The sequence below is a fragment of the Mobula hypostoma genome, chromosome 3, assembly GCF_963921235.1.
Source record: "Mobula hypostoma chromosome 3, sMobHyp1.1, whole genome shotgun sequence".
Taxonomy (NCBI): Eukaryota; Metazoa; Chordata; class Chondrichthyes; order Myliobatiformes; family Myliobatidae; genus Mobula; species Mobula hypostoma.
Window position 1 is genome coordinate 181,123,449 of NC_086099.1, and position 24,329 is coordinate 181,147,777.

Below are 24,329 nucleotides of genomic sequence, written 5' to 3' on the forward strand. Positions count from 1 at the left end.
AAAACACTGTTCTGCAGGATTAAAAACACTCAGGATTCCACACAATACACTGTTCTGCAGGATAAAAACACACAGGATTCCACACAATACACTGTTTTGCAGGATAAAAACACCCAGGATTCCACACAATATATCTGGCATGGTCCTGGAGGACTGGAAGATTGCAAATGTCATTCTGCTCTTTAAGAAGGGAGGAAGATAAAAGAGAGGAAATTATAGGGCAGTTAGCCTAACCTCAGTGGTTGGGAAAGTGTTGGAATCCATTATTAAGGACGAAGTTTTGGGGTACTTGGAGACTAATGATAAACTAAGTCAAAGTCAGCATGGTTTCGGTCAAGGGGAATCTTGCCTGACAAATCTATTGGAATTCTTTGAAGAAGTAACAAACAGGGTGGACAAAGGAGAGGCAGTGGATGTCATCTACTTAGATTTTCAGAAGACATTTGATTAGGTGCCTCACATGGGGCTGTTTAACAAGATAAAATCCTTTGCTGTTACAGGAAAGATACTGGCATGGATAGAGAAATGGCTGACAGGCAGGAGGCAGCAAATGGGAATAAAAGGGGCTTTTTCTGGTTGGCTGCTAGTGACTAGTGGTGTTCCTCAGGGGTCAGTATTGGGACCACTACTTTTCACATTGTTTGTCAATGATTTAGATAGTGGAATTGAAGGCTTTGTAGCAAAGTTTGCAGATGATATGAAGATGGGCAAAGGGTTAGGTAGTGCTGAGGAAGCAATGTGATTGCAGCAGGACTTAGACAAATTGGAAGAATGGGCAAAAAAGTGGCAGATGGAATACAGTGTTGGGAAATGTGTGAAAATGCATTTTGGTAAAAGGAATAATAGTGCAGACTATTATCTAAATGGGGAGAATATTCAAACATCCGGTGTGCGAAGGGACTTAGGAGTCCTCATGCAAGACTCTCAGAAGGTTAATTCACAGGTTGAGTCTGTGATAAAGAAGGCAAATGTAATGTTGGCATTTACTTCAAGGGGAATAGAATTTTAAAACAAGGAGATAATGCTGAAGCTTTATAAGACACTAGTCGGGTTGCACTTGGAGTATTGTCAACAGTTTTGGGCCCCTTATCTCAGAAAAGATATATTGTCACTGGATAGATTCCAGAGGAGGTTCACGAGAATGACTTTGAGAATGAAGGGGTTAATATATAAGGAGCGTTTGGCAGCTTTGGGCCTATACTCACTGGAATTTTGGAGAATGGGTGCGGATCTCATTGAAATTAAGTTAATGCTGAATGGACTAGATAAGGTGGGTGTGGAGAGGATATTCCCTCTGGTCGGGGTATCCAGAACTAGAGGGCACAGCCTCAAAATTGAGGAGTGACCTTTTAGAACAGAAGTAAGGAGGAATTTTTTTTAACCAAAGGGTAATGAACCTCTGCCACAGACTGCACTGGAGGCCAAGTCCATGAGTATATCCAAAGCGGAAGTTGATAGCTTCCTGATTGATTGGGGCACCAAGGCATATGACGAGAGGGTGGGTGTATGGGGTTGAATGGGATCTGGGATCAGCCATGGTAGAATGGTGGAGCAGACTCAATGGGCTGAATGGCCTAATTCTGCTCTTATGTCTTATGGCCTTATGGTCTGATGCTCCTTGGTGACATACGAAATCTCCTCAAACTTCTAACACAGTAGAGCCACAGGTGTGCCATAATTCCAACAGGTAATTAGTCATAGTCATAGTCATAGTCATACTTTATTGATCCCGGGGGAAATTGGTTTTCGTTACAGTTGCACCATAAATAATAAATAGTAATAGAACCATAAATAGTTAAATAGTAATATGTAAATTATGCCAGTAAATTATGAAATAATTACTCTATACAGTACTGTCTATCTTCTTAATTTAGCTTTGTGAAATATTTTGAGTTGTAACAAGCTTTTCTTCGTGACAATAACATTTGTGAATACTTGCACTTTTGAAAATATAATGCACATTCAAAAGAACCTCTTGTTAATTTTTACTTTTAGAATATGGATACAGTACAGTGGCTGTCTTGATAATTACAGTGAGCTCCATGTGTGGCATCACCCTACTCATTTTCAACTCTTACAAACAGACGTACCAGCTCATTCTACAGTTCTTTGTAGGTATAGCAGTTGGAACAATGTCAGGTGATGCATTGTTACATCTCTTGCCACAGGTGAGTTATCCTGCATGAATATTATATTCGTTTCAACATAAAATATTCATGAGATATTATACTGAAAGCTCAGATACAGCAAAATCATTAAACAAGCCAGTTCAGAGGTGGTTTAAAGAAAATAAAACTGACAAGCCAAGAGGTAGAAAATAATTTAACTTCATGGGAAACTTAGAATAGCTTTTTTGAGTGGGCACCACAGCATCCAGCAATCTCAGGTGACAGTGCATGCTGGGAAAATTACCATTTGGTAAAACAGGCCCCATTAAACATATTTCACAAAAAGGCTGAAAGGGAATGGAGATTAAAGGCTGTAGATTCCTGCAGACAAACCAATTATCATGGCTACAAAGAGGTTTTCTGTTTCTGCTTCTGACTGTTGCTTGGCACCTTTTCTCTGAAGTTGTAATTTCGGACCTCACTGTGAGCCTGAGTACATTATCCTAGCAGGCATTTTTCAGTGCCATACTAAAGAAGCATTAGGAAGTGCTGTATTTTGGGAGAGACGTTAAATCAAGATGATCGGGGGGGGGGGGGTGAGGTGTTGATTGGATAGAGATCAGGCAGATAACTGGACGTTAGAACATAGATTGTAGAATAGTACAGCACAGTACAGGCCCTTCGGCCCAGAATGTTGTGCCGACCCTCAAACCCTGCCTCCCATATAACCCCCCACCTTAAATTCCTCCATAGACCTGTCTAGTAGTCTCTTAAATTTCACTAGTGTATCTGCCTCCACCACTGACTCAGGCAGTGCATTCCACGCACGAACCACTCTCTGAGTGAAAAACCTTCCTCTGATATCCCCCTTGAACTTCCCACCCCTTACATTAAAGCCATGTCCTCTTGTACTGAGCAGTGGTGCCCTGGGGAAGAGGCGCTGGCTGTCCACTCTATCTATTCAATATCTTGTATACCTCTATCATGTCTCCTCTCATCCTCCTCTTCTCCAAAGAGTAAAGCCCTAGCTCCCTTAATCTCTGATCATAATGCATACTCTCTAAACCAGGCAGCATCCTGGTAAATCTCCTCTGTACCCTTTCCAACACTTCCACAACCTTCCTATAGTGAGGCGACCGGAACTGGACACAATACTCCAAGTGTGGCCTAACCAGATTGTTGTAGAGCTGCATCATTACATCGTGACTCTTAAACTCTATCCCTCGTGGAGCAGCCTAGGGAATATTCTGTCAGGGCCTGGGGACTTTTTAGTCCTAATGTAGTTTTTTAACAACTACAATACCTCCTCTCCCTTAATCTCAACATGCTCCAGAACATCAACCTCACTCATATTGTCCTTACCATCATCAAGTTCCCTCTCATTGGTGAATACCGAAGAGAAGTATTCATTGAGGACCTTGCTCACTTCCATAGCCTCCAGGCACATCTTCCCACCTTTATCTCTAATCGGTCCTACCTTCATTCCTGTCATCCTTTTGTTCTTCACATAATTGAAGAATGCCTTAGGGTTTTCCTTTACCCTACTCGCCAAGGCCTTCTCATGCCGCCTTCTTGCTCTTCTCAGCCCCTTCTTAAGCTCCTTTCTTGCTCCCCTATATTCCTCAATAGACCCATCTGATCCTTGCTTCCTAAACCTCATGTATGCTGCCTTCTTCCACCTGACTAGACTTCCCACCTCACTTGTCACCCATGGTTCCTTCACCCTACCATTCTTTATCTTCCTCACCGGGACAAATTTATCCCTAACATCGTGCAAGAAACGTTGCTGAGAATGAATAAGTTAGTTAATGAAGGAAATTTAAAAATGGGAGATACCTGAAGGGAAGTGAAACCTTGAATTCCCTGACAGTAACCCAGATAGCTGCTGAAATCTTTGAAATCTTCCTCAATACCCTATTGGCCTCCTGCATGTGACAGGATTTGGCATATTTAACATTAAATAAATATTATAGCTATTTGATATCATGCACTGTCTGTTCTTTCCAGTATACTGAGTACATAATAGAGCTGACAAAAACCTTGCCGTTAGGTTATGCTCTGACTAAAAAAAATTGGCACTCCATATTTGGCTTACTATGATTTGGAAATTGGTTGATTCCATGAGAGTTCTAAACATCATGCTAATTCATTCAATAAATCAGACACCATCTTTATTTCAAATGTTTTGTTAAAGCAGAAAAAATGTAAAAGAATAAAATCAGAAGACTTGCATTTAGAGTAAAGCAGCACTGAACCAGGTTCTTTGGCCCAAATAGTCATTGCCCTCCACAGCATCCCCCCTGTGAGTCCCATTTCCTATAATCCTTCAAACTTGTCCTCTCCTTCTACCTATCTAAACCCTTCATAAATGTTGCAATTATACCAGCTTCAATCACTCCCTCTGGCAGCACACTCCAGGTACTTAACTTCCTCTGTGTTTAGGAGTTACCTCTCCGTTCTTCCCTCTTATCTTGTATCAGTGCTCTCTGTTTTGGACTCCCTGCCACTGTGGAAAATACTATGACCACCCATTCTCTCCATCACCTCAATATTTTAGAGACCTTTATGATGTTACCCCTCTTTCTCCTGAGTCCAAGGAATAAAGATCCAAAATGACCAACTCTCCCTGTAAATCAGCACTTCTAGTCCTGGTAGCGCCATTGCAAATATTTTCTGTACCCTCCAACTTGACAATGTCTTTCCTTTAACAGGGCGACCAAAACTGTATACAATACTCCAAGTGTAGCCTCAGCAGGGACATGTAACTGCAACATAATGCCCCCATTCCTAAACTCAGTGCCCTGACTGATGAGGGCCAGCATGCTAAATGCCTTCTTCACTATACTGTGAAGCTACTTTCAGTGAACTGTGCACTTGTACACCTAGGTCTTTCTGTTCTACATAGACAAGGTAGATGGTAGTAAAATATTCATTTAGCAGTAGTGTCTATAGTCAGCAGGTATAGGTCTATGTAAGAGGTAAAAGCTTAGGGGAATACGAGGAAGAATTTTTTTCACCGAGTGGCTTGCTGGAGTTCGGAAAACACTGTCTGAGAAGGTGATGTAGGCAGAGACTCGCGCAACATTTAAGAAGTATTAACAGAAACATATGAGTCACGAAGGCAGAACATTATTTGGTGGAATGAGTGCAGGTGGCTACTCACTGTTTGACAGAATGGGCTGAGATCCTGCTTCTGTGCTGCGAGACACTATGACTCCATGACCCATCCCCCCATACTAACCAAATATCTTTCTTCCAGGACCTGCTGAACTCATCCAAAGCTGATTTGTCTGCAAACTATCAGGAGAGTCTTGTAATTGAATAAAGTCCAGGGCTCAGCTTTGGATGTGTTTTACACTTGCTCTTTTCAAAGTGAAGATTACAACCTGAATAGAACAATTTGATGTACTTCTTTCTCTCCTTCCCCACCTTCTTATTCTGACCTCCTCTTCCTTTCCAGTCCTGATGAAGGGTCTCGGCCTAAAATGTCGACTGTTTACTCTTTCCCATAGATTCTGTCCGGCCTACTGAGTTCCTCCAGCATTTTCTATGTGGGTCTTCTGCCAGATATTTGTAGTAACATGGCAATGTCAGATATTGTAGATGGGGTTGATTAAAATGATTACCAGCTGTATCGTCCTTGGGAGATTAAATTCATGAAGTAATATAAATGAGAAAGCCTTTGCTCATCTCTTTTGTCTCAGGTCCTTGGTCTACACACACATGAACAAGAAACCAACAGCCACTCTTCTGAAAGCAGAGGGTACATCTGGAAAATGTTTACAGTACTTGGAGGAATATATGCATTTTTCCTAATTGAAAAAATTTTCAAACTCATCCTAACATTTAGAGGTCAGGTAAGATCAAAAAGAAATATTTTCAGAAAAAGTGTTTAGCATTTCTTGAAAACTTTAATTAAAAATGCTCATTCAATATTTATACTAATCAGGGCATCTCTCTGAGTGATTTAAATAACTAAGAAGATTGATGAAGGCAGGGTGGTAGGCATTGTCTATATGGCTCAGAAATAAACTGCTGCAGGAGCAAATGGGGTCAATGATTTGGGTCAACCGTCGTTTGCCTTCACCGATGCTGGTTGACCTGATGAGTTTTTTCAGTGGTTTGCTTTTTTTTACTATATATTTCAGAGCCTGCACTATCTTGTGTCTCTTTTTTCTATATATAAGACACTTGACAAGAGTCCACATGACAGGTCACCACAAAACAAAATTCACATCACATAAGTTAGTGATAATAAACCTGATTCTGCTTGACTGATTTAGGACATTGAGGGATACGGAATCCAAAGTGAGCAGGTTAATTGGATCCAAAATGGACTTGGTGACAGGAGGCAGAAGGTCTCGTGATCAGCGATTTGTGACAAGTAGTGTCATACAGGGATAGGAGCTGAGTTCTTTGTAGTACAAAATTGAGCACAAGTGTCGGAGGAAAGATTAATAAGTTTATGGAGAACAAACTATCCTTTTGTGGATAGTGTGAAAAGTGTCTTTAGGCTACAGCAGGATGTAGATCAAATGAAAAGTTTGCCAGATCACAGGCAGATGGAATTTAATTCTGACAAGTGTGAGGTGATGTATTTTTGCAAAGAAAGCAGAATCCATTATTATTGACCCCCAGCAGTCAGGTCATACTCTCTCCTCACTGCTGCCACCAGGAATGAGGTACAGGAACAATAGGTCCCCATGCCAGGAGGTTCAGGAACAGTTATTACCCCTAAACCATCAGGCTCCTAAACCAGCATGGATAATACCACTCACCTTGACTCCGAACTGATTCCACAACCGACAGACTCACTTTCAAGGATTCTACAAATGGTGTTCTCATTATTTATTTATTTATTTATTGTGTTTGCAAATTGTCTTCTTTTGCACATTAGCTGTTTGTATGTAGTTTTTCATTGCATCTAATGTATTTATTTCTTCTACTGTGAATGCCTGCAAGAAAATGAATCTCAGTCTAATATATGGCAACATATATGTATCTTGATAATATATTCACCTTGAACTTTGAACATTTTGGAAGTTAGAGAAGGGTAGGGCATATTCAGTAAGTAGGAAGTCACTAAGAAATGTTAGTAATTAGAGGGACTTGGGGTTCATGTCCATCGCTCCCTGAATGTGGCAGCACAGATAGACAGCTCTGTGATGAAGACAAATGGAATGATTGCCTTCGTAGGTCGGGACAGAGAATGTGAAAGACGGGAAGTTATGTTGTACATACATTTACAATTACTAGTTTGAACTGCACATGGAATATTCTGTGCAATTCTGGTTGTCACACCACAAGAAGGAATCAGAATCATAGTCAGTTTGTTGTCACTGCCTTAAATGACATGAAGTCTGTTGTTTTGTGGTAGCAGTGCAATGTAAAGATGTAACCAGGGTCCTGAAGGAACGTTGTTTCGTTTTTACTGTGTACTGTACCAGCAGCTTATGGTCGAAATGACAATAAACTTGACTTGACTTGACTTAAAAATCACTGTAAATTACAAAATAAATAAGTGGTGCAAAAAGTAGAAATAATAAGATAGTGTTATTGGTTCATGCATGTTTCGATATCTAATGGTGGATGGGAAGAAACTATTTCTGAATTGCTGAGTGTAGGTCTTCAGACTCCTGTGCTTCCTCTGCAATAGTAGTACCGAAAAGATGGTATGTCCCATATGTGAGGTTCCTGAGGAATGGATGCTGAAAATGGTGAAGATGTTTTCTTGTGGGAAGGGTGTGCCCACAACTCTCCACAGCCTCTTGAGATCCAGCATTGAAAACTTCAAATCTCCCCCAAAATCGTAGTGATGTAGAGCCTTCTTTGTGATTCCATCAATGTCCAGGATAGATCCTCTGAAAGCTGCTCACCCTTTTGCCTTTGTCCCGCAGTGACATCTGACTTACTCTTTCTAAAGTCCACAATCAGTTCCTGGAGTTGCAAGTGCAACACCACTCAACCAGTCAATCTATCTTGCTCTTGCCCACCTCCTTATTGTCATCTGTACCAATAACCTTGCTATCCTCTGTGAATTTATCAATGGTGTTTCAGCTGTGCTTAACAACACAGCCACAAATGTAGAGAGAGTACAACAGTGGACTACGCACTTATCTTTGAGGTGTGCATGCGTGTCAGTGAGGAGGAGGTTTATTACAAATCCAAACTGACTGGGGTTTCCCGAAGAAGAAGTCGAGGATCCAATCACAGCGGGATGTACAGTGGGCCAGCTTTGCAAGCTTGGTAATGTTGTTGACTGGATATACTACATAGGAGGTTCATCAGGATGTTGCCTGGATTAGCAAACTTCACTTATGGGGAGAGATTAGAGAAGCTGGGATTTGTTTTCCCTGGGTTAAAGGAGGCTGAGTGGTGATTAGATGGAGTTACATAAATTATTTGAGCTTAGATGGTCAGAAATGATCTATTGTTGCTGTTTCTCCTGTATACACAATGAAAAGGGTCTGGTGAGTTCAGACTTTCACCCCTCTCTAATGTGGTCTGAGTGTCAGTGTGCACATATTTCCAGTAGGAAATCAGACGGTTGTGCGCGCCTGTCAAGGGCGTTCAACACCAGCTTACAGGGGAGGTGGTATAACCATTGGCAGCATAATAATGTAAAACCATGGTGCAAAATTACAGAACCAACAGCCGTATCCCCACAATACTTCAGTATCTTAGATAGTGAACACAGCAACTGGGAGAAATGTTTTTAGAAAAAAAAAATCTTTCATGGACATGTGACAAGGAGTTAATTAATATATCTTGACTATTTTTGCATTCACTGATGAGAAGGTGGAAAATTGTATATATAATCATTAGTGCTACCCATGATTCCTCAGTGACAGCAGCATCTGATAGTGGCAAGCAGGCAGTGGCAGTAGCAGCACTGATACCCATATGGTAGCATTTGCTCTCACTAGTATATGTGCATGCAGCTCCTGTTAGTGTCAGGTGGGTGTCCTACTGGCAGAAGGTGGATCTCAAAACTGGGCACTGACATCGATGGTAACTGAGGACCTTTCCTGGCTGTTTACATTTTAATTTCAATACCACCTCATTTCTGAGCTCCAGTCGGATGGTAGCAGGAACAAGATCACTCTGCGATTTTTGTCAATCAATGCTTTAAATGAAATGCACAAATATGTAGACTTTATTGAATAGTGGTAGAGTTTAAGATGTCCTCACTTTTTTTCTCCTGACTTAGACATTTGGAAATGAACAGTTGGCACATTCACATGATGTTCCAATGGAGTCTAACCCTGACAGGGAATCAGAGAGGGGCAAATCTATTTCCACTCTGCAACTGGTAAGGTGCTGTTTGGATTAAACTTGTGCTATCTTTGACCAGCAATAACATAGTCGGAAAATGCAATAAAATTTACCAGTACTCACTATTGGGGTATGATACAAACAGGCCATGGGCTGGAGAATTGGAAAAGGAATGCAATTGACCTCTGTTTCAGTGGTTCTGATTTTCCAAAGGGTGAAATTTACTAAGTAGATGGTCAAAGATATACCAAAGCAGGAACTATTGAGATCAACTTTACCATAGGAATGACAATTTAATTTAATAATCATAAGCTCAGACATGAGTATCTAAAAGAAAATAATAGCCTGGCAACTGGGCAATTGGACATCCCTTGGCTACGGACTTTCTGGCAACAGTTAGAATTTGGAGAGATTGGAGTCTAAGGAGATGATGGTTGTAGAAAGGCAAAACAAAAATGGGATTTAATTACTGAAAACATTGCAGAAGCTTCCTTGGGGTTCCGCTCTTCCAGGGTCATAGGAAACACTTACATATTGCTTCATAGCAGAATTTCCTGACTATGCTTACATATTGCTTCATAGCAGAATTCCCTGAATTTCCAAACCAGTTCTGAGCTACTAGGGGTACAATAGTTTCTTAGATACCTCCTGGGAACCTAGCTTTAGAAAACTTCAATCTTATCCACTAGCTTTTAAAAGACGTTCAAAATTTAGCTTGAATTCCACTAAACTGGAATTCTTTATCAAACTGAGATTTTTCATTGAATATAAACAATATAAATATTTTAATTGATTCAAAATTGTTAGGTTTGAATTCAGTATTTTAAGCTGTATTTAAGGATTATTTTTAGATATCTGTAAATTCGTTTTGAAAATAGTTCCCTTAAAATGACATTTGATACCTTTTAAATTTCTTTTGTTTTGCATTAACTGAAAATGTTATTGGATCATCTTAATCAAACTAACATGATAAGATTTATTGTGCTAATATATATCTAGAAGGGAAGGCATTAAAGGAATTATCAATCTAGACTCTTGTTATTCCTTTATAATTGTATTCCATTTTGCAAACAGCAAAATCCGGAAGATTCAGAAAATGTTGAAAATCCTACAGATCACGCAATAGAGAGTGACTCTGCAAATGTCAAAAGTAAGTACATCATTTTGAATGATTGCAGAATGCACACAAGATGCCGAGAAACTGGATCATTTGTGTCCGTTTGTATGCATAAATAGAACATAGACGTTGCTTTGTGTACTTTAGATCATGCCGGCAATAATATCTGGGTAAAGTAGCAATAAACAGGAAAATGGGTTGGGCTCTTTATGTCCAAAGCACATTGACACTATCAGCTACACATGACAGATCATGCACTGCAAGTTTCTTTAACTGCCAGCAGAAATTCTTCCAGGAAAAGGTCAAGTCTAAACCTTCATTGTTAACCCTCACAATCAAAACTAGGCAGAGATCATGCTAGGTTCAGGACTGAGCTGATGTGTAAAGGGTATGCACGGCCACGTGGGAGGCATTTCAACTCCCAGTGTCACTTTTCAATTATGTACAATACTTCGATGGAACCTCTTTTTATCGATTTAAGCCTTTGTTTAAAATCAACTGTGAGTTGCAAGCTGTAATTGCTGGGACCTTTTCTGCTCCATCTTGCTATAGTTTGCAATTATTTGTAACTATGTCTTTACTACCCTGAGCAGGGTACATGTACTATATGGTGGGGGTGCTTAATCATAGATGTTGCCTTCTTGACAATATCCTCATTGAGGTGTGGAGTCTTGTGCCTGTGACGGAGCTAAACCTTCTGCAGCCTCTTTTGAACCTGTGCATTGGAGACTATTAAATGTTGTTAATGTACTTACTTCAACCACTTTCTCTGGAAGCTCATTCCATATACTAACCACTCTATGAGTGAATACTTCTCCCGTCAGGTTCTTACTAAATCACTCTCTTCTCATCTTAAACCTAAGCCACCTAGTTCATGATTCATCAACCCTGTGATAAGGACCGTGTGCGTTGACCTTATGCAGATCTATAAGATCACCTCTCAGTTGCCACTGGAAGAAGTCTCAACCTGTTCAACTTCTCTCCATAACTCTGTTCCTTCAGTCCTGGCAACATTTTTGTAAATAACCACTGTTCTCTTTCCAGCTTAATTGTACCTTTCCCACAGGAGGATAACTAAAACCGAACACAACATTCCAAGTGCTGCAATGCAAAATCCCAGCTTTTATTCTCAGTGCCCTGACTGATGAGTTTCTCCAGCAATTTGTTTGCGGCTCCAGATTCTAACATCTGCAGTTTCTTATGTTTGAATTTGGTGTACATCTTCTGATTTGAAAAGTAAGAGCCCGGTTTGGCTGGGTGACAAGGGGAGAGGCAGTGATAGAATCACAAACAATCCAATGAGAATTGAGCTGATTCATGTCTCTGAAGTTACTAATACTGTCCAAGGGTGGTTCTTCAGAACTCTTTATAACAACTAGTAGACTGCTGTTTGACACGGTTAAAGACTTGGATTCAACCCTAACCTTGGGTGCTGAATATCCAGAGTTCGTTCGTTCTCCCTGTGACCATGTGGATTTCCTCTGATTTGCACTGTTTTCTCATTCTGGTGATATGTCAACTGCTGGCTAGTTTGTTACTTCAAATTGTTCCTAGCCAGCAGTTAGTGGTAAAAGATTAGGAGAGCTGTTGAGACTGCTGGGGAAATTTAAGAAATGGGGATGTAGGATTAATATAAATAGGTGGCTAATAGTCGATTCTGACCATGTTTCCATGCTGTATCTCTCTATGACTCTATTGGCCATCAGATGCTAACGACGTTTTGGTGGATGTGACATCATCTTCCATTCTGGGGAGGCTTGGCCGCAGCTCTGCATGAAACCCTGGGCTTGGGTGCTGTTGGTCTCCTCCATGCTTTTTGATATTTCCTGCGAGTTTTGTGGCCAGCCTGTTAAAGCATCAGCCACTTCATTGTGCATACCCATTAACATTCTTCTGCAGACGTCACCATTAATGTTTTAATCCGATGGCCCTGCAGTGGGGCTCATACACATGCTTGCCTTCTGGGGAGCTAAATCATCAATTCGCACTTCCCTGGCAGAAGGTTCCTTGCATTCAATGAGATGTTACTGGATGCTACTTCTGGGTTCATCTCTAAATCAAGCAAAGTGCTGGTATCTGAGCTGGTGGCTGTGACTATAAGACTATAAGCTATAAGAAGGGAAAAGATGAAATATGAGGGCAGACTAGCCAATATCATAAAGCAGGATACTAAAAGGTTTTTCAGTTATATAAAGAGCAAAAGAAAGGTGAGAGTTGATATTGGACCACTGGAAAATGATGCTGGTGAGGTAGTCATGGGGGACAAAGAAATGGCAGATGAACTTAATGGGTACTTTGCATCTGTCTTCACTGTGGAAGATAGTAGCAGTGTGCCGGAGGTCCCTGAGTGTCAGGGAGCAAGAGTGAGTGCCATTGCTATTACAAAGAAAAAAGTACTAGGCAAACTGAAAGGTCTTAAAGTGTATAAGTCACCTGGACCAGATGGACTACATTCCAGAGACCTGAGAGAGGTTGCTGAAGGGATAACAGATGCATTGATCAAAACCTTTCAATAATCGCTTGATTCTGGCATATCCCCAGAGGACCGGAAGATTGCAAATTTCACTCCACTCTTTAAGAAGAAAGGAAGGAAAAAGAAAGGAAATTATAAGCCAGTTAGCCCAACTTCAGTGCTTGGGAAAGTGTTAAGGTCTATTATTAAGGATGAGGTTTCGAGGTACTTGAAGGCTAATGATAAAATAAGGCAAAGTCAGCATGTTTTCTCTGAAGGAGAATTTTGCCTGACAAATCTGTTAGAGTTCTTCGAGGAAGTAACAAGCGGCGTAGACAAAGGAGAGGTAGTGGATGTCATTGGTTTGAATTTTCACAAGGGATTTGATAAGGTGATACACATGAGACTGCTTAATAAGATAACATGCTATGGTGTTACAGGAAATATAGTGGCATAGATAGCGAATGGCTGACAGGCAGGAGACAGCGAGTGGGAATAAAAACGGCCTTTTCTGGTTGGTTGCTGGTGACTAGAGGTGTTCCTCAGCAGTCAGTATTGGGACCACTACTTTTCCGTTGTTTGTCAGTGATTTGGATAATGGAATGTTATGTTTCTTCATCTTCACTCTCATCATTCTTTTATCACCACTTGGCCAAGAAACTGGATTTTATATATTGGGGCATTATCCAAAAAAATGTTCTATAAATAGCTATTATGTACTGCAAGTGAGCACGATGCATCAGTCAACAGGCTGGTTTAATTGGCATCAAGGTTTACATTTGGGAGCTATTTAATTTAGGTCCACCCATTTTCGTAATCCTAGCATGTAACTGTTTCTATCACTGCAATTATTTGACCTAGTTAGACCAGTGAGACTAAATGCAGTTTTAAAAAAGTGGGGTGGCTCAGTTGTGCAGCTAGTAGGTCTGCTGCTTCATAGTTAATAGCAAATTTGTTCATCCTGACCTCCACTGTGGTGCTGCTGTTTGTGTGGAGTTTGCCCTTACTCCCTTTAACCATTGGAATTTCCTTTGGGTGTAACAGTTTTCCCTGTTACCACAAAGATCTACCAGTTAGTAGGCTAATTGGCCACTGTAAACAGCTTCTCGTGTAGCTGAGTGATAGAAGTCAGAAGTAGATGGGAATGTGGGCAGAATAAAGTGTGATTACTATGGATGGGTGTTTGATGGTTGGTGTTTCTCTACTTCTGACCTCAATGACTAAATTGCTTTATTTCTGATCAACAGAAGGAATATTTAAACAATAGTTGTTCATTGATCACAGAATAGTGCTTCCCAATTATCAGCAAAAAAGCATTAATTTGTTTAAATTAGATTGTGTTGTTTATTATTTTAGTAGAAGCTTCAGATCTATTGTAAAATAAATGGATAAGGGTGGGTAAGCAGTGCTTGACAATAGTTAAGTTTTCAGCCTATCTTCAAAAATTGGAATTCCTTTTTAATTCAAGATAAATAGACAGAAGTTATCACACTTACATAAAAGGAAAAAATCCAGTATAGGAATGTATAAATTCTGTTTTTGTTCTCTAATGTAATTGAATTTGATTCTTCCTAGAGAAAGCATTTAATGTGTTGGCAGTTATGATTGTGGTGGGAGACAGCATGCATAACTTTGCAGATGGCTTGGCCATTGGTGCAGCCTTCTCATCATCGACCGAGACTGGTATCACCACTACTATTGCCATATTATTTCATGAAATTCCCCATGAAATGGGTGAGTTCTTATGGAAAATTTCATCTCTGGATGTTATGAAATTCACATTCAAAAAAGAGCATTCCAGAAACAAGGATGATTAATTCTGTTACATAGAACATTGAACAATGAACATTACAGCACATTATAGGCCCTTCAGTCCACTATGTTGTGCTGACCTTTGCATGTACACTAAGATCAATGTAATCCTTTCCTCCAACATCACCTTCCTTTTTTTAACCATCTATCTGCCTATTTAAAAGTTCCTTAAATGCTCCTAATGCATTTGCTTCTACCATCACCCCTGGCAGGATGATCTAAACACCCATCACTCTCTGTGTAAAGAACTTATCTCTGACATCCCCCTTATACTTTCTTCCAATCACCGTAAACTTATGCCCTCTTATGCCCCCTCATGTACATGGAGCTTAGAAAAATAGAGGGCTATAGGTAAGCCTAGTAATTTCTAAGGTAGGGACATGTTCGGCTCAACTTTGTGGGCTGAAGGGCCTGCATTGTGCTGTAGGTTTTCTGTTTTTTCATATTAGCCTTTTCTGCCCTGGAAAATAAACGTCTGCATATCCACTCAATCTGTTCCTCTTATCATCCTGTACACCTCTATCAAGTCATTTCTTGTCATCCTTCGCTCCAAAGTGGAAAGCCCGAACACGCTCAGCCCATCATCATAAGACAGGCCCGCTAGTCCAGGCAGCACCCTGATACATCTCCTCTGCTCCCTCTTCAAAATTTCCACATCCTTCTTACAATGATCAATGCTCTGATTAATTGTTACCTGAAGGTTTCTTTGTAGCCTCATTTCCTTACAAATTTTGGAACCTATAATAATGAGGCCCTAAGTTATCTTTCAGCCTTAAAATGCATGCATTCTTTTGCTAGGATAGTAGGGCTATTGTCCTACAGTGACTCTACTGTTGTCTTAAACACAGTTCAAGGCCTCCCACTGGTGCACCTATTGGTGATCCTGGGAATATAGTGCTACAAAATAAGCAGAAATAGTACTGAAATCCTTACAGCAGGTATCAATGGATACTCCTACCATTAACTCTTTCAACATTCTTAATAGAAAAGGGAATTTGGAATAATGTATCTAACTTTGTTTTTACTTTAAGCGAGGTGCTATACAAATGACATGATGGCACATACTTTTATATATCACCTGTAATGAATTACTTAAACAACAAAGAATGCTTAATCAAACAGTATATTTGCAATATTTATCAAATATTACTCATATGTTAAATACACAATAGGGTATATATGCTGAATATTCAACATTGAATCAATAGAAAAGATCCCTTAACTAAATGGTATATTTTATTAGCACTAACAATGGTGCATTCATCATCAGCAATTCAATCCTCTTTGAACCCTTTGGGTTAAATTATTAAATGTGCATAATGAATTCTTTTAAGAACTGCAAGGATACCGTCAGAGCAACACCATAGTGAAACGTTTGTCTCTACTTGGGAGGACATTAAGATTGTTATCTACGTACATTGCTTGGTTGTCCTGAAAGAGAGCTGCTTGTGTTCTGTCAACTTGTCTGACAACTAGTATAAAGGGATCAGGCCAATTTCTGGCTTTGTTACTTCTGCGGAAGCAACACCAATTGGCCCTGGGTCATTTCTGGAATCACCGTTACTGCACTTGCTGGGAGAATGTTATCTCACAGATCTTATGTATCATTTTTTCTCTGTCAAACACTGTCAAACTCTCTATTGCAGATTACCTGGTCTGCTGATAATTCATTGTAGTTTTTCAAAAAGCTGCACTTCCGATATAAAACATTTCTTGCATGCGAGTTGAATGTTAAGTAGGACATCACAATACCCAAAAGACTGATGTATCTAGGACTAAACTAGGACAGAAAATGCCGCACAGATTTTTCCAGCCATGTTAGTCATCATGAAATCGTAGAAGTCTATGGTATAGAACAAAGCCATGAATCCATACCATAAAAACTGGCCTTGTCTATTTGTTGATGAAGCTCTTCAATTTATTTTGATTGGAGCAAAGAATTGCAGCCTTTTTGCATATAAATTCTCCAGAGAAATATTTGGGTCATACCTTCCACATCTACTTATCCACTAATCAGATTATTTCTATTGTGCCACAAGATGAAACTGATCGCCCAGATCCCTTTCTTTACCTCTTCCAAGAAATGATTGAAACAAAATATACAGTATTTCTATGCAAAACCACAATGAAAAGCTTTCCCTTTAGGATTTGTTCCTTCTTCAGAAAATGTTCAGATTGCAGTTAGATCTCTAAACACTCACAACTGTGTGGCCAGATCCTGCTCTACCTCCGTCTCCATGTTTGCAGATGTTATCATCGTAATGAGCCATATCTCAAATAACTGTGAGTCAGATTCCAGAAGGAGATTGCGAGCCTAGCAACATGGTCTCATGGTGATAACCGTTCCCTTAATGTCAGCAAAACAAAAGAGCAGGTCATTGACTACAGGAAGGGAGGCAGTGCACATGCTCCTGTTTACATCAACAGTACTGAGGTCAAGAGGGTTAAAAGCTTCAAGTTCTTAGGAGCAAACATCACCTCCTTTGTAAATTCCTCTTTTGTAATACTGCAGACTAGTTATGGTACTGATCCTGCACCCTCTCTCACTCCTTACATAATTTAAGGCAAAATTAATTGTGAAGCATCTCTGTACTCCTACTTCTCTACCCTTTTGCCTACATAGTTTCAGCAGTTTATATCATTAAATTGTTTATTTTTGGGAAGCAATGGGCCATTGTACTGAATATACTCTATGCATGCATTTTTGAATAATGACACTAATTTTATTTTCATGCAGGGGACTTTGCTGTGCTTCTGAACTCTGGTTTATCAGTAAGGATGGCCATCCTGATGAATCTATTTAGTGCACTAACTGCTTTTATTGGAGTCTACATTGGCCTCTCCCTGTCAGCTGATCTCAATGTTCAGCAGTGGATTTTCACAGTGACAGCAGGGATGTTCCTGTACCTTTCATTGGTAGAAATGGTGAGTGGGAGAGTTTTCATATTATTGATTACTTTCTCAAATAGTATGTCTGCATCTTATTGCCAATACAGGAAGAATATTTTCTTACCAAGTGCATCTAACCTGAAGAAAGATATTTGATGTTACTTGACATCAGACAGCAGACAGCATGAAGTCATACAGCATGGAAACAGGCCTTTTGGCACGATTAAACGTCAATCACTCATTTAAATTAATAAGATTTCATTATCCTCAATCCCATTAACCCTCCTCAGATATTACTACTCACCTATACACCAAAGCCAATTGACAACAGCGAATTAGCCTACCAACCAGCATGTCTTTGGGATATAGGAGGAAACCAGGAGCTACCAGGGGAAACGCGTACACTCATAGGGAGAACATACAGTATAAACTCCACAGAGACAGTCACCTTCTCCTGTCTTTCTTCTACAATTGATTATTCCTGTAATAGTTTCAGTCATAGGAGTCAGCTGTTTATAGGTGGAAAGTGCAAGGTGGGAAACCGCTTATGAGAATAAGCTTTATAAACTGGTCATTACAATGGAAAAGCTGAGTTGAAAAGACAGGACACTAGGCCAAAATAACAAAAAGATTGAAAGCAAGGCAGGTGCATCAAGACAAACTCCAGTGTGTGCATTTTCAATAAAATAATGGTATCGAAATAATCCTATTTTCTACATGTAAACACAGGGATGAATCACCAAGGAGCAATCAGAACTCACCACAAAGTGAAACACTCTGGCTTTATAAGGCATTGGTCAGACTGCACGGAGCATTGTGAGCTGTTTTGGGTCCCTTATCTAAGAAAGGATGTGCTTGCATTGGAGAGGGTCCAGAGGAGGTTCATGAGAATGATCCCAGGAATGACAGGATTAATATATGAGAAGCATTTTATGGCTCTGGGCCTGTACTTGCTGGAGTTGAGAAGAATGGATATGGGGGGGTGGGGGGGGGGAGGAGGAACCTCTTTGAAACCTAATGAATATTAAAAGGCCCAGATAGATAGAGTGGACCATATAGCTATAAGGCAGAAAAATGTGTGTTCTAATAAAAGAGAGGTTACAATGTAATCTCACAGGAATGCATGGTCAAGGAGCCAGATGTCCACAGTTTCTTCTATTACTGATGTTTTATGTTATAGATTTAACTCTTTCAGATGAATTCCATACAATGCAACTCCTCAAAGGACTAACGTCATGCACATTAACTATAAAAGGGTTTCTTTTAGATTACACTTAAGAGGTAACAACATTGTTTATTGACTGCAAGCCCAGTTCGTTGTTAGGTGAGCATGTCAGAAAATAGAATGATGACAAAGTGTTCCCTGAATGAGGCTTTTCATTCCAGGACGAAGGAGATGTCCTCTTTTTTTAAAGAAAGGGGCTTCCCTTCCTCCACAGTCAACTCTGCTCTCAGATGCATCTCCCCCATTTCACACACATCTGCTCTCACTCCATCCTCCCACCAGCCCACTAGGAATAGGGTTCCCCTTGTCCTCACCTATCACCCTACCAGCCTCCGGGTCCAACATATAATTCTCCATAACTTCTGCCACCTCCAACGGGATCCCACCACTAAGCATATCTTTCCATCCCCCCCCCTCTGCTTTCCGCAGGGATCGCTCCCTACACAACTCCCTTGTCAATTCGTCCCCCCCATCCCTCCCCACCGATCTCCCTCCTGGCACTTATCCGTGTAAGTGGAACAAGTGCTACCCATGCCCTTACACTTCCTCCCTTACCACCATTCATGGCCCCAGACAGTCCTTCCAGGTGAGGCGACAGATCACCTGTGAGTCAGCTGGGGTGATATACTGCGTCCGGTGCTCCCGATGCGGCCTTCTATATATTGGCTAGACCCGACGCAGACTGGGAGCTCGGTTTGCTGAACATCTACGCTCTGTCCGCCAGAGAAAGCAGGATCTTCCAGTGGCCACACATTTTAATTCCATGTCCCATTCCCATTCTGATATGTCTATCCACGGCCTCCTCTACTGTCAAGATGAAGCCACACTCAGGTTGGAGGAACAACACCTTGTATTCCGTCTGTGTAGCCTCCAACCTGATGGCATGAACATTGACTTCTCTAACTTCCGCTAATGCCCCACCTCCCCCTTGTACCCCATTCGTTATTTATTTATATACACACATTCTTTTTCTCTCTTTCCTTTTTCTCCCTCTGTCCCTCTTTGCCCATGCTCTGGTTTTTCCCCTCTCCCCCTTTTCTTTCTCCCTGGGCCTCCTGTCCCATGATTCTCTCATATCCCTTTTGCCAATCGACTGTCCAGCTCTTGGCTCCATCCCTTCCCCTCCTGTCTTCTCCTATCATTTCGGATCTCTCCCTCCCCCTCTCACTTTCAAATCTCTTACTTGCTCTTCTTTCAGTTAGTCCTGATGAAGGGTCTCGGCCCGAAACGTCGACTTCCTAGAGATGCTGCCTGGCCTGCTGCATTCACCAGCAACTTTTATGTGTGTTGCTTAAAAACCCTGGGAATTTGAATTTGCATTGATATTCCTGGGACATATCCTGTTGATGCCCATCTGTATTGTTGGATTGGTGTAAAAGAAAACCAAATGATTAGTATGAATATGATGGACCAAAGAAACTGTTTTGTGCCCTATGATTCTATTAATCTTGTTCATTGAATGACAAAATGGAAGTTGCAATCTCCTATTCCTTCAAATCAAATTAAATTTAATTATCATTCAAACCATGCATAGATACAGCTGAATGAGACAGCATTCCTTTGAGGCCAAGGTGCGAAACATTCAAATTAGCAAGTGACATAATTCAAAATATCGAGCAAAGAAGCATATTCATTCGAAAACAAATATATGTATGGGTCCAGGATCCTGAGCAACAATGGCCAGCTATCGATGGGACAGTCTCCCGGCAGTGTACAAATGTATGCAGTCCAGCCTGTCATTCCATCAGTTTAACACAGGAGGGCAGCACTGATGGGTGAAGGCAGGCCCCAGCCAAGCTCAACCACACTGAGGTGCTCCTGTGTCCTCACCTGGTCTGCAGTAACAGGCAAGCCGGAGGCTTGAGGCCTAGTTCTCACTACAACTGAGGGTACAGAGCTCCCATGTCGACTGTCCCTCCACCAGAGAAGGGTAACAAAGAAAGATGCAAAAGGAACTTGCAATCAGTTTTGTTACTTCCATTTGGATTATGATGAGGTTGGACCATGAATAACCTTTAGGTTTAACTCAAGTGTGCAATCTTGTCATATTGATACATGGGTACTTGATAAATGATGCAAGGATCTGAATATGAAAAATCATTGCAATGTGAGTAGTGTTAAGGTAGAACATGGAGCAGTACAATACAGTGCAGGCCATTCAGCCCACAATACAGTACTGACTTGTTAACCTACTTCAAGATCAATCTAACCTTTCCCTCCCACAGAGCCCTCCATTTCTCTTTCATCCATGTTCCTATCCAGAGCCTCTACCACCACCTCCAGCAGAGTGCTTCATGTACCTAACACCCTCTGTGTAAGAAAATAAATCCATCTCTCTCAACTCACCTCTCCTTTCCTCCAAACACCTTAAAATTATGTCCTCTCATATTCACCATTGCCATCTTGGGAAAAAGGTGCTGGCTGTCCAATTAATCTATGCCTCTTATTATCTTATACAGCTCTAACAAATCACCTCTCATCCTCCTTTGCTCCAAACAGAAAAGACCTAGTTTGTTCAGCCTTTCCTCAGAAGGCATGCTCTTGAATCAAGGCCACATTCCATAATCTCCTCTGTACTCTCTCCAAAGTTTCCATATCCTTCCTATAATTTGGCATCGGGAACTGAACACAAACATCCAAATGTCCTGCTGAAGGGTCTCAGCCCGAAACATCGACTGTTTACTCTTTTCCATAGACGCTGCATGGCCTGCTGAGTTCCTCCAGCATTTTATGTGTGTTGCTCTGGATTTCCAGCATCCGCAGCACCTCGTGTTTGTGACAAGTGTGGTCTAATTAGAGTTTTATAGAGCTGCAACATTACCTCATGGCTACTGTACTATGTCGCTTGACTAATGAAGGCCAACACACTATTTGGCTTCTTAAGCACCCTATCATCTTGTGTGGCAACTTTGAGGTTTCTACGAATGCATACACCAAGATCATTCTGTTCTGCCACAATGCTAAGAATCCTGCCATTAACCTATACTCTGCTTTCAAGTCCAACCTTCCAAAGTGTATCACTTCAAACTTTTCTGGGCTAGATTCCCACATCTCAGCCCAACTCTGCATCGTGTCAATGTCCCATTGTGACCTATGACAACCTTTCACACTACCCAACTCACCACCAGCCTTGGTATCATCGGCAAACTTATCAACCCAAGCTCCCACTTCCTCACCTAAATCATTTATAAAATTCACGAAGTTCAATTTCAAGTTCACACTTATTAATCCTTCAACCATACTTGAATAGCCATGGATACTGCAAAATGAAACAGTGTTCCTCCAAGACCAAGCTGCAAAAGACAGCACCGACAGTGATAGACAGCACAGAGTGCATATAGCAATTCAGGTAGCAGTAAACATACAGTCACACACGCAAAAAAATATAATATAGCCCAGGCCCCTAAGTGACATGTCCTGAAGACTGATGAAGTATGCATGTTGTCGGCCAGAACTAGTTCTCAGCAGGCCACAAATAAATGCGGCAAGTGTGCATGCAATCCACTGAGTGAACACTGGAGGGCAGCACTGATGGGAGGGGTCTGCCTCTAATCCAGCATGGATGCCATACCACACTGCCTCTGGCATCTCCCCTCCTGACAGTTGAAACAGGCGACACCGCAGCATGAGGCCTGGTCCTTGCTACAACCGAGGTCAAGCAGCTCCCCCATTGTTAATCTCACCAATAAACCAGGAACCTGAATTGCAGTATTCTACTTCACAAAAGTCCAATAAAATCTTGTGATCGCAAGAAAAACATCCAAGAAAATCAGTCGCTGTTTGACTGCAATCCTGGCTTCGTGCAGCAACTCCGATGGCTCTCTGTAACAGGCAGCAACACCATCCACACCAAGTCCAGCTCCTCTGCTAAAGAGCAGCTCACTTGGTGGTGGCATCTGTTAGTCTCGCGAAACCACGGATCTGCGCCTGGAAAGTCTTGCTTCAGTCTGTGTTGGTAGAGCAGCGTCTGTTGTGGCTGTAGAGTCCCACATGGGAGTGACAGTCTTGGCTGCAGCGACTGCACTTGAAGGCGCTGTCCTCCAGTGTTGTCTTGGTGCTGTTTTTCCGACGAGTGAGCTTTTCTTCAGCAGCAAGCCTCAGCTTCCCTTCTCCTCTTTTTTAGACCTCTGCGTAGTTCCAGTCTCCAGTGAGAGCGATTGCTTGCGATGTCCTCCCACCTCTCAACGTTCATTTTCAGTGACTTCATGTCTCTCTTGCAAACGTCTTTGAAATGAAGATGAGGCTGCCCTTGTGTTCTCTTGCCGGAGGCCAGTTCCCTGTACAGCAGGTCTTTCGGGATCCTTCCTTCTGACATGCAGTGTACGTGGCCCAGCCAGCAGAGACGGCGTTGTTGGAGCAGGGTGAAGAGGCTGGGTATCTGGGCGTGGGCCAGGACCTCATTGTTGGTGACTCGGTCAGTCCACGTGATGTCCAGGATGCATCTCAGGCTGCGAAGGTGGAAGGCGTTGAGACGCCGCTCTTGTCTGGAGCAGGGGCTCCAGGTCTCACTGCCGTAAAGCAGTGTGCTGACGACGCAGGCCCTGTAGACTGCAACTTTGGTGTGCGTCATCAGCTTTCTGTTCTCCCATACTCTCTTTGTCAGCCTGGTGAATATTGAGGCTGCTTGTCCGATCTGTCTGTTGATCTCGGGGTCTAGGGGAGAGGCTGTCCGTGATGATGGAGCCAAGGTATGTAAACTCGAGAACTACCTCCAGCTCGTAGTTGTTGATGGTAATGGCAGGGGGGTGCTCAACGCCTTGGCCGAACTCATTGGTTTTCTTCAGGCTGATGGTCAAGCTGAAGCCCTGGCAGGTTCTTGAGAAGCTGTCCATGAGGTGTTGCAGTTGCTCTTCAGAGTGTGTTGCCAGTGCTGCATCGTCTGCAAACAACATGTCCCTGATGAGTACTTCACGAATCTTGGTTTTTTTGCCCTCAGCCAGGACAGACTGAACAGCCTCCCATCTGATCTGGTGTGGAGGCAGACACCATCAGTTGATGTTCTAAGGGCGTGCTTCAGCATGACTGCGAAGAAGATGCCAAACAGAGTGGGGGCAAGCACACAGCCCTGCTTCACACCGCTGCGGATGTTGAAGGCCTCCGAAGAAGAGCCGTCAAACTGAATGACACCCTTCATGTTTGTGTGGAATGACTGAACTATCCTGAGGAGCCTCGGGGGACAACCAATCCTGGCGAGGATTTTGAACAGGCCGTCTCTGCTCACAAGGTCGAAGGCCTTCGTAAGGTCAATGAAAGCGACGTAGAGTGGTTGTCTTTGCTCTCTGCATTTCTCTTGTAGCTGTCGAAGGGAGAAGATTGTGTCAATTGTGGAGTGTTCCGACCTGAAACCGCACTGAGACTCGGGATATACCCTTTCGGCTACTTTCTGCAGTCTGTTCAGGACCACGTGGGTGAAGACCTTCCCAACGATGCTCAGCAAGGAGATTCCCCTGT

General features: G+C 41.8%; 1 protein-coding gene across 1 annotated transcript in view; it reads left to right on the plus strand.

Annotated features, from left to right (window-relative positions):
• LOC134343623 (zinc transporter ZIP12-like) overlaps positions 1-24,329 on the plus strand; it is an 82,428-nt gene that overhangs the window by 34,430 nt on the left and 23,669 nt on the right. The window contains exons 7-12 of the mRNA XM_063042389.1: positions 1,996-2,168; positions 5,813-5,965; positions 9,319-9,420; positions 10,458-10,533; positions 14,528-14,686; positions 17,502-17,689. Of these exons, the coding sequence (XP_062898459.1) occupies positions 1,996-2,168; positions 5,813-5,965; positions 9,319-9,420; positions 10,458-10,533; positions 14,528-14,686; positions 17,502-17,689 (851 nt within the window). The remainder of the gene's footprint in view (positions 1-1,995; positions 2,169-5,812; positions 5,966-9,318; positions 9,421-10,457; positions 10,534-14,527; positions 14,687-17,501; positions 17,690-24,329) is intronic.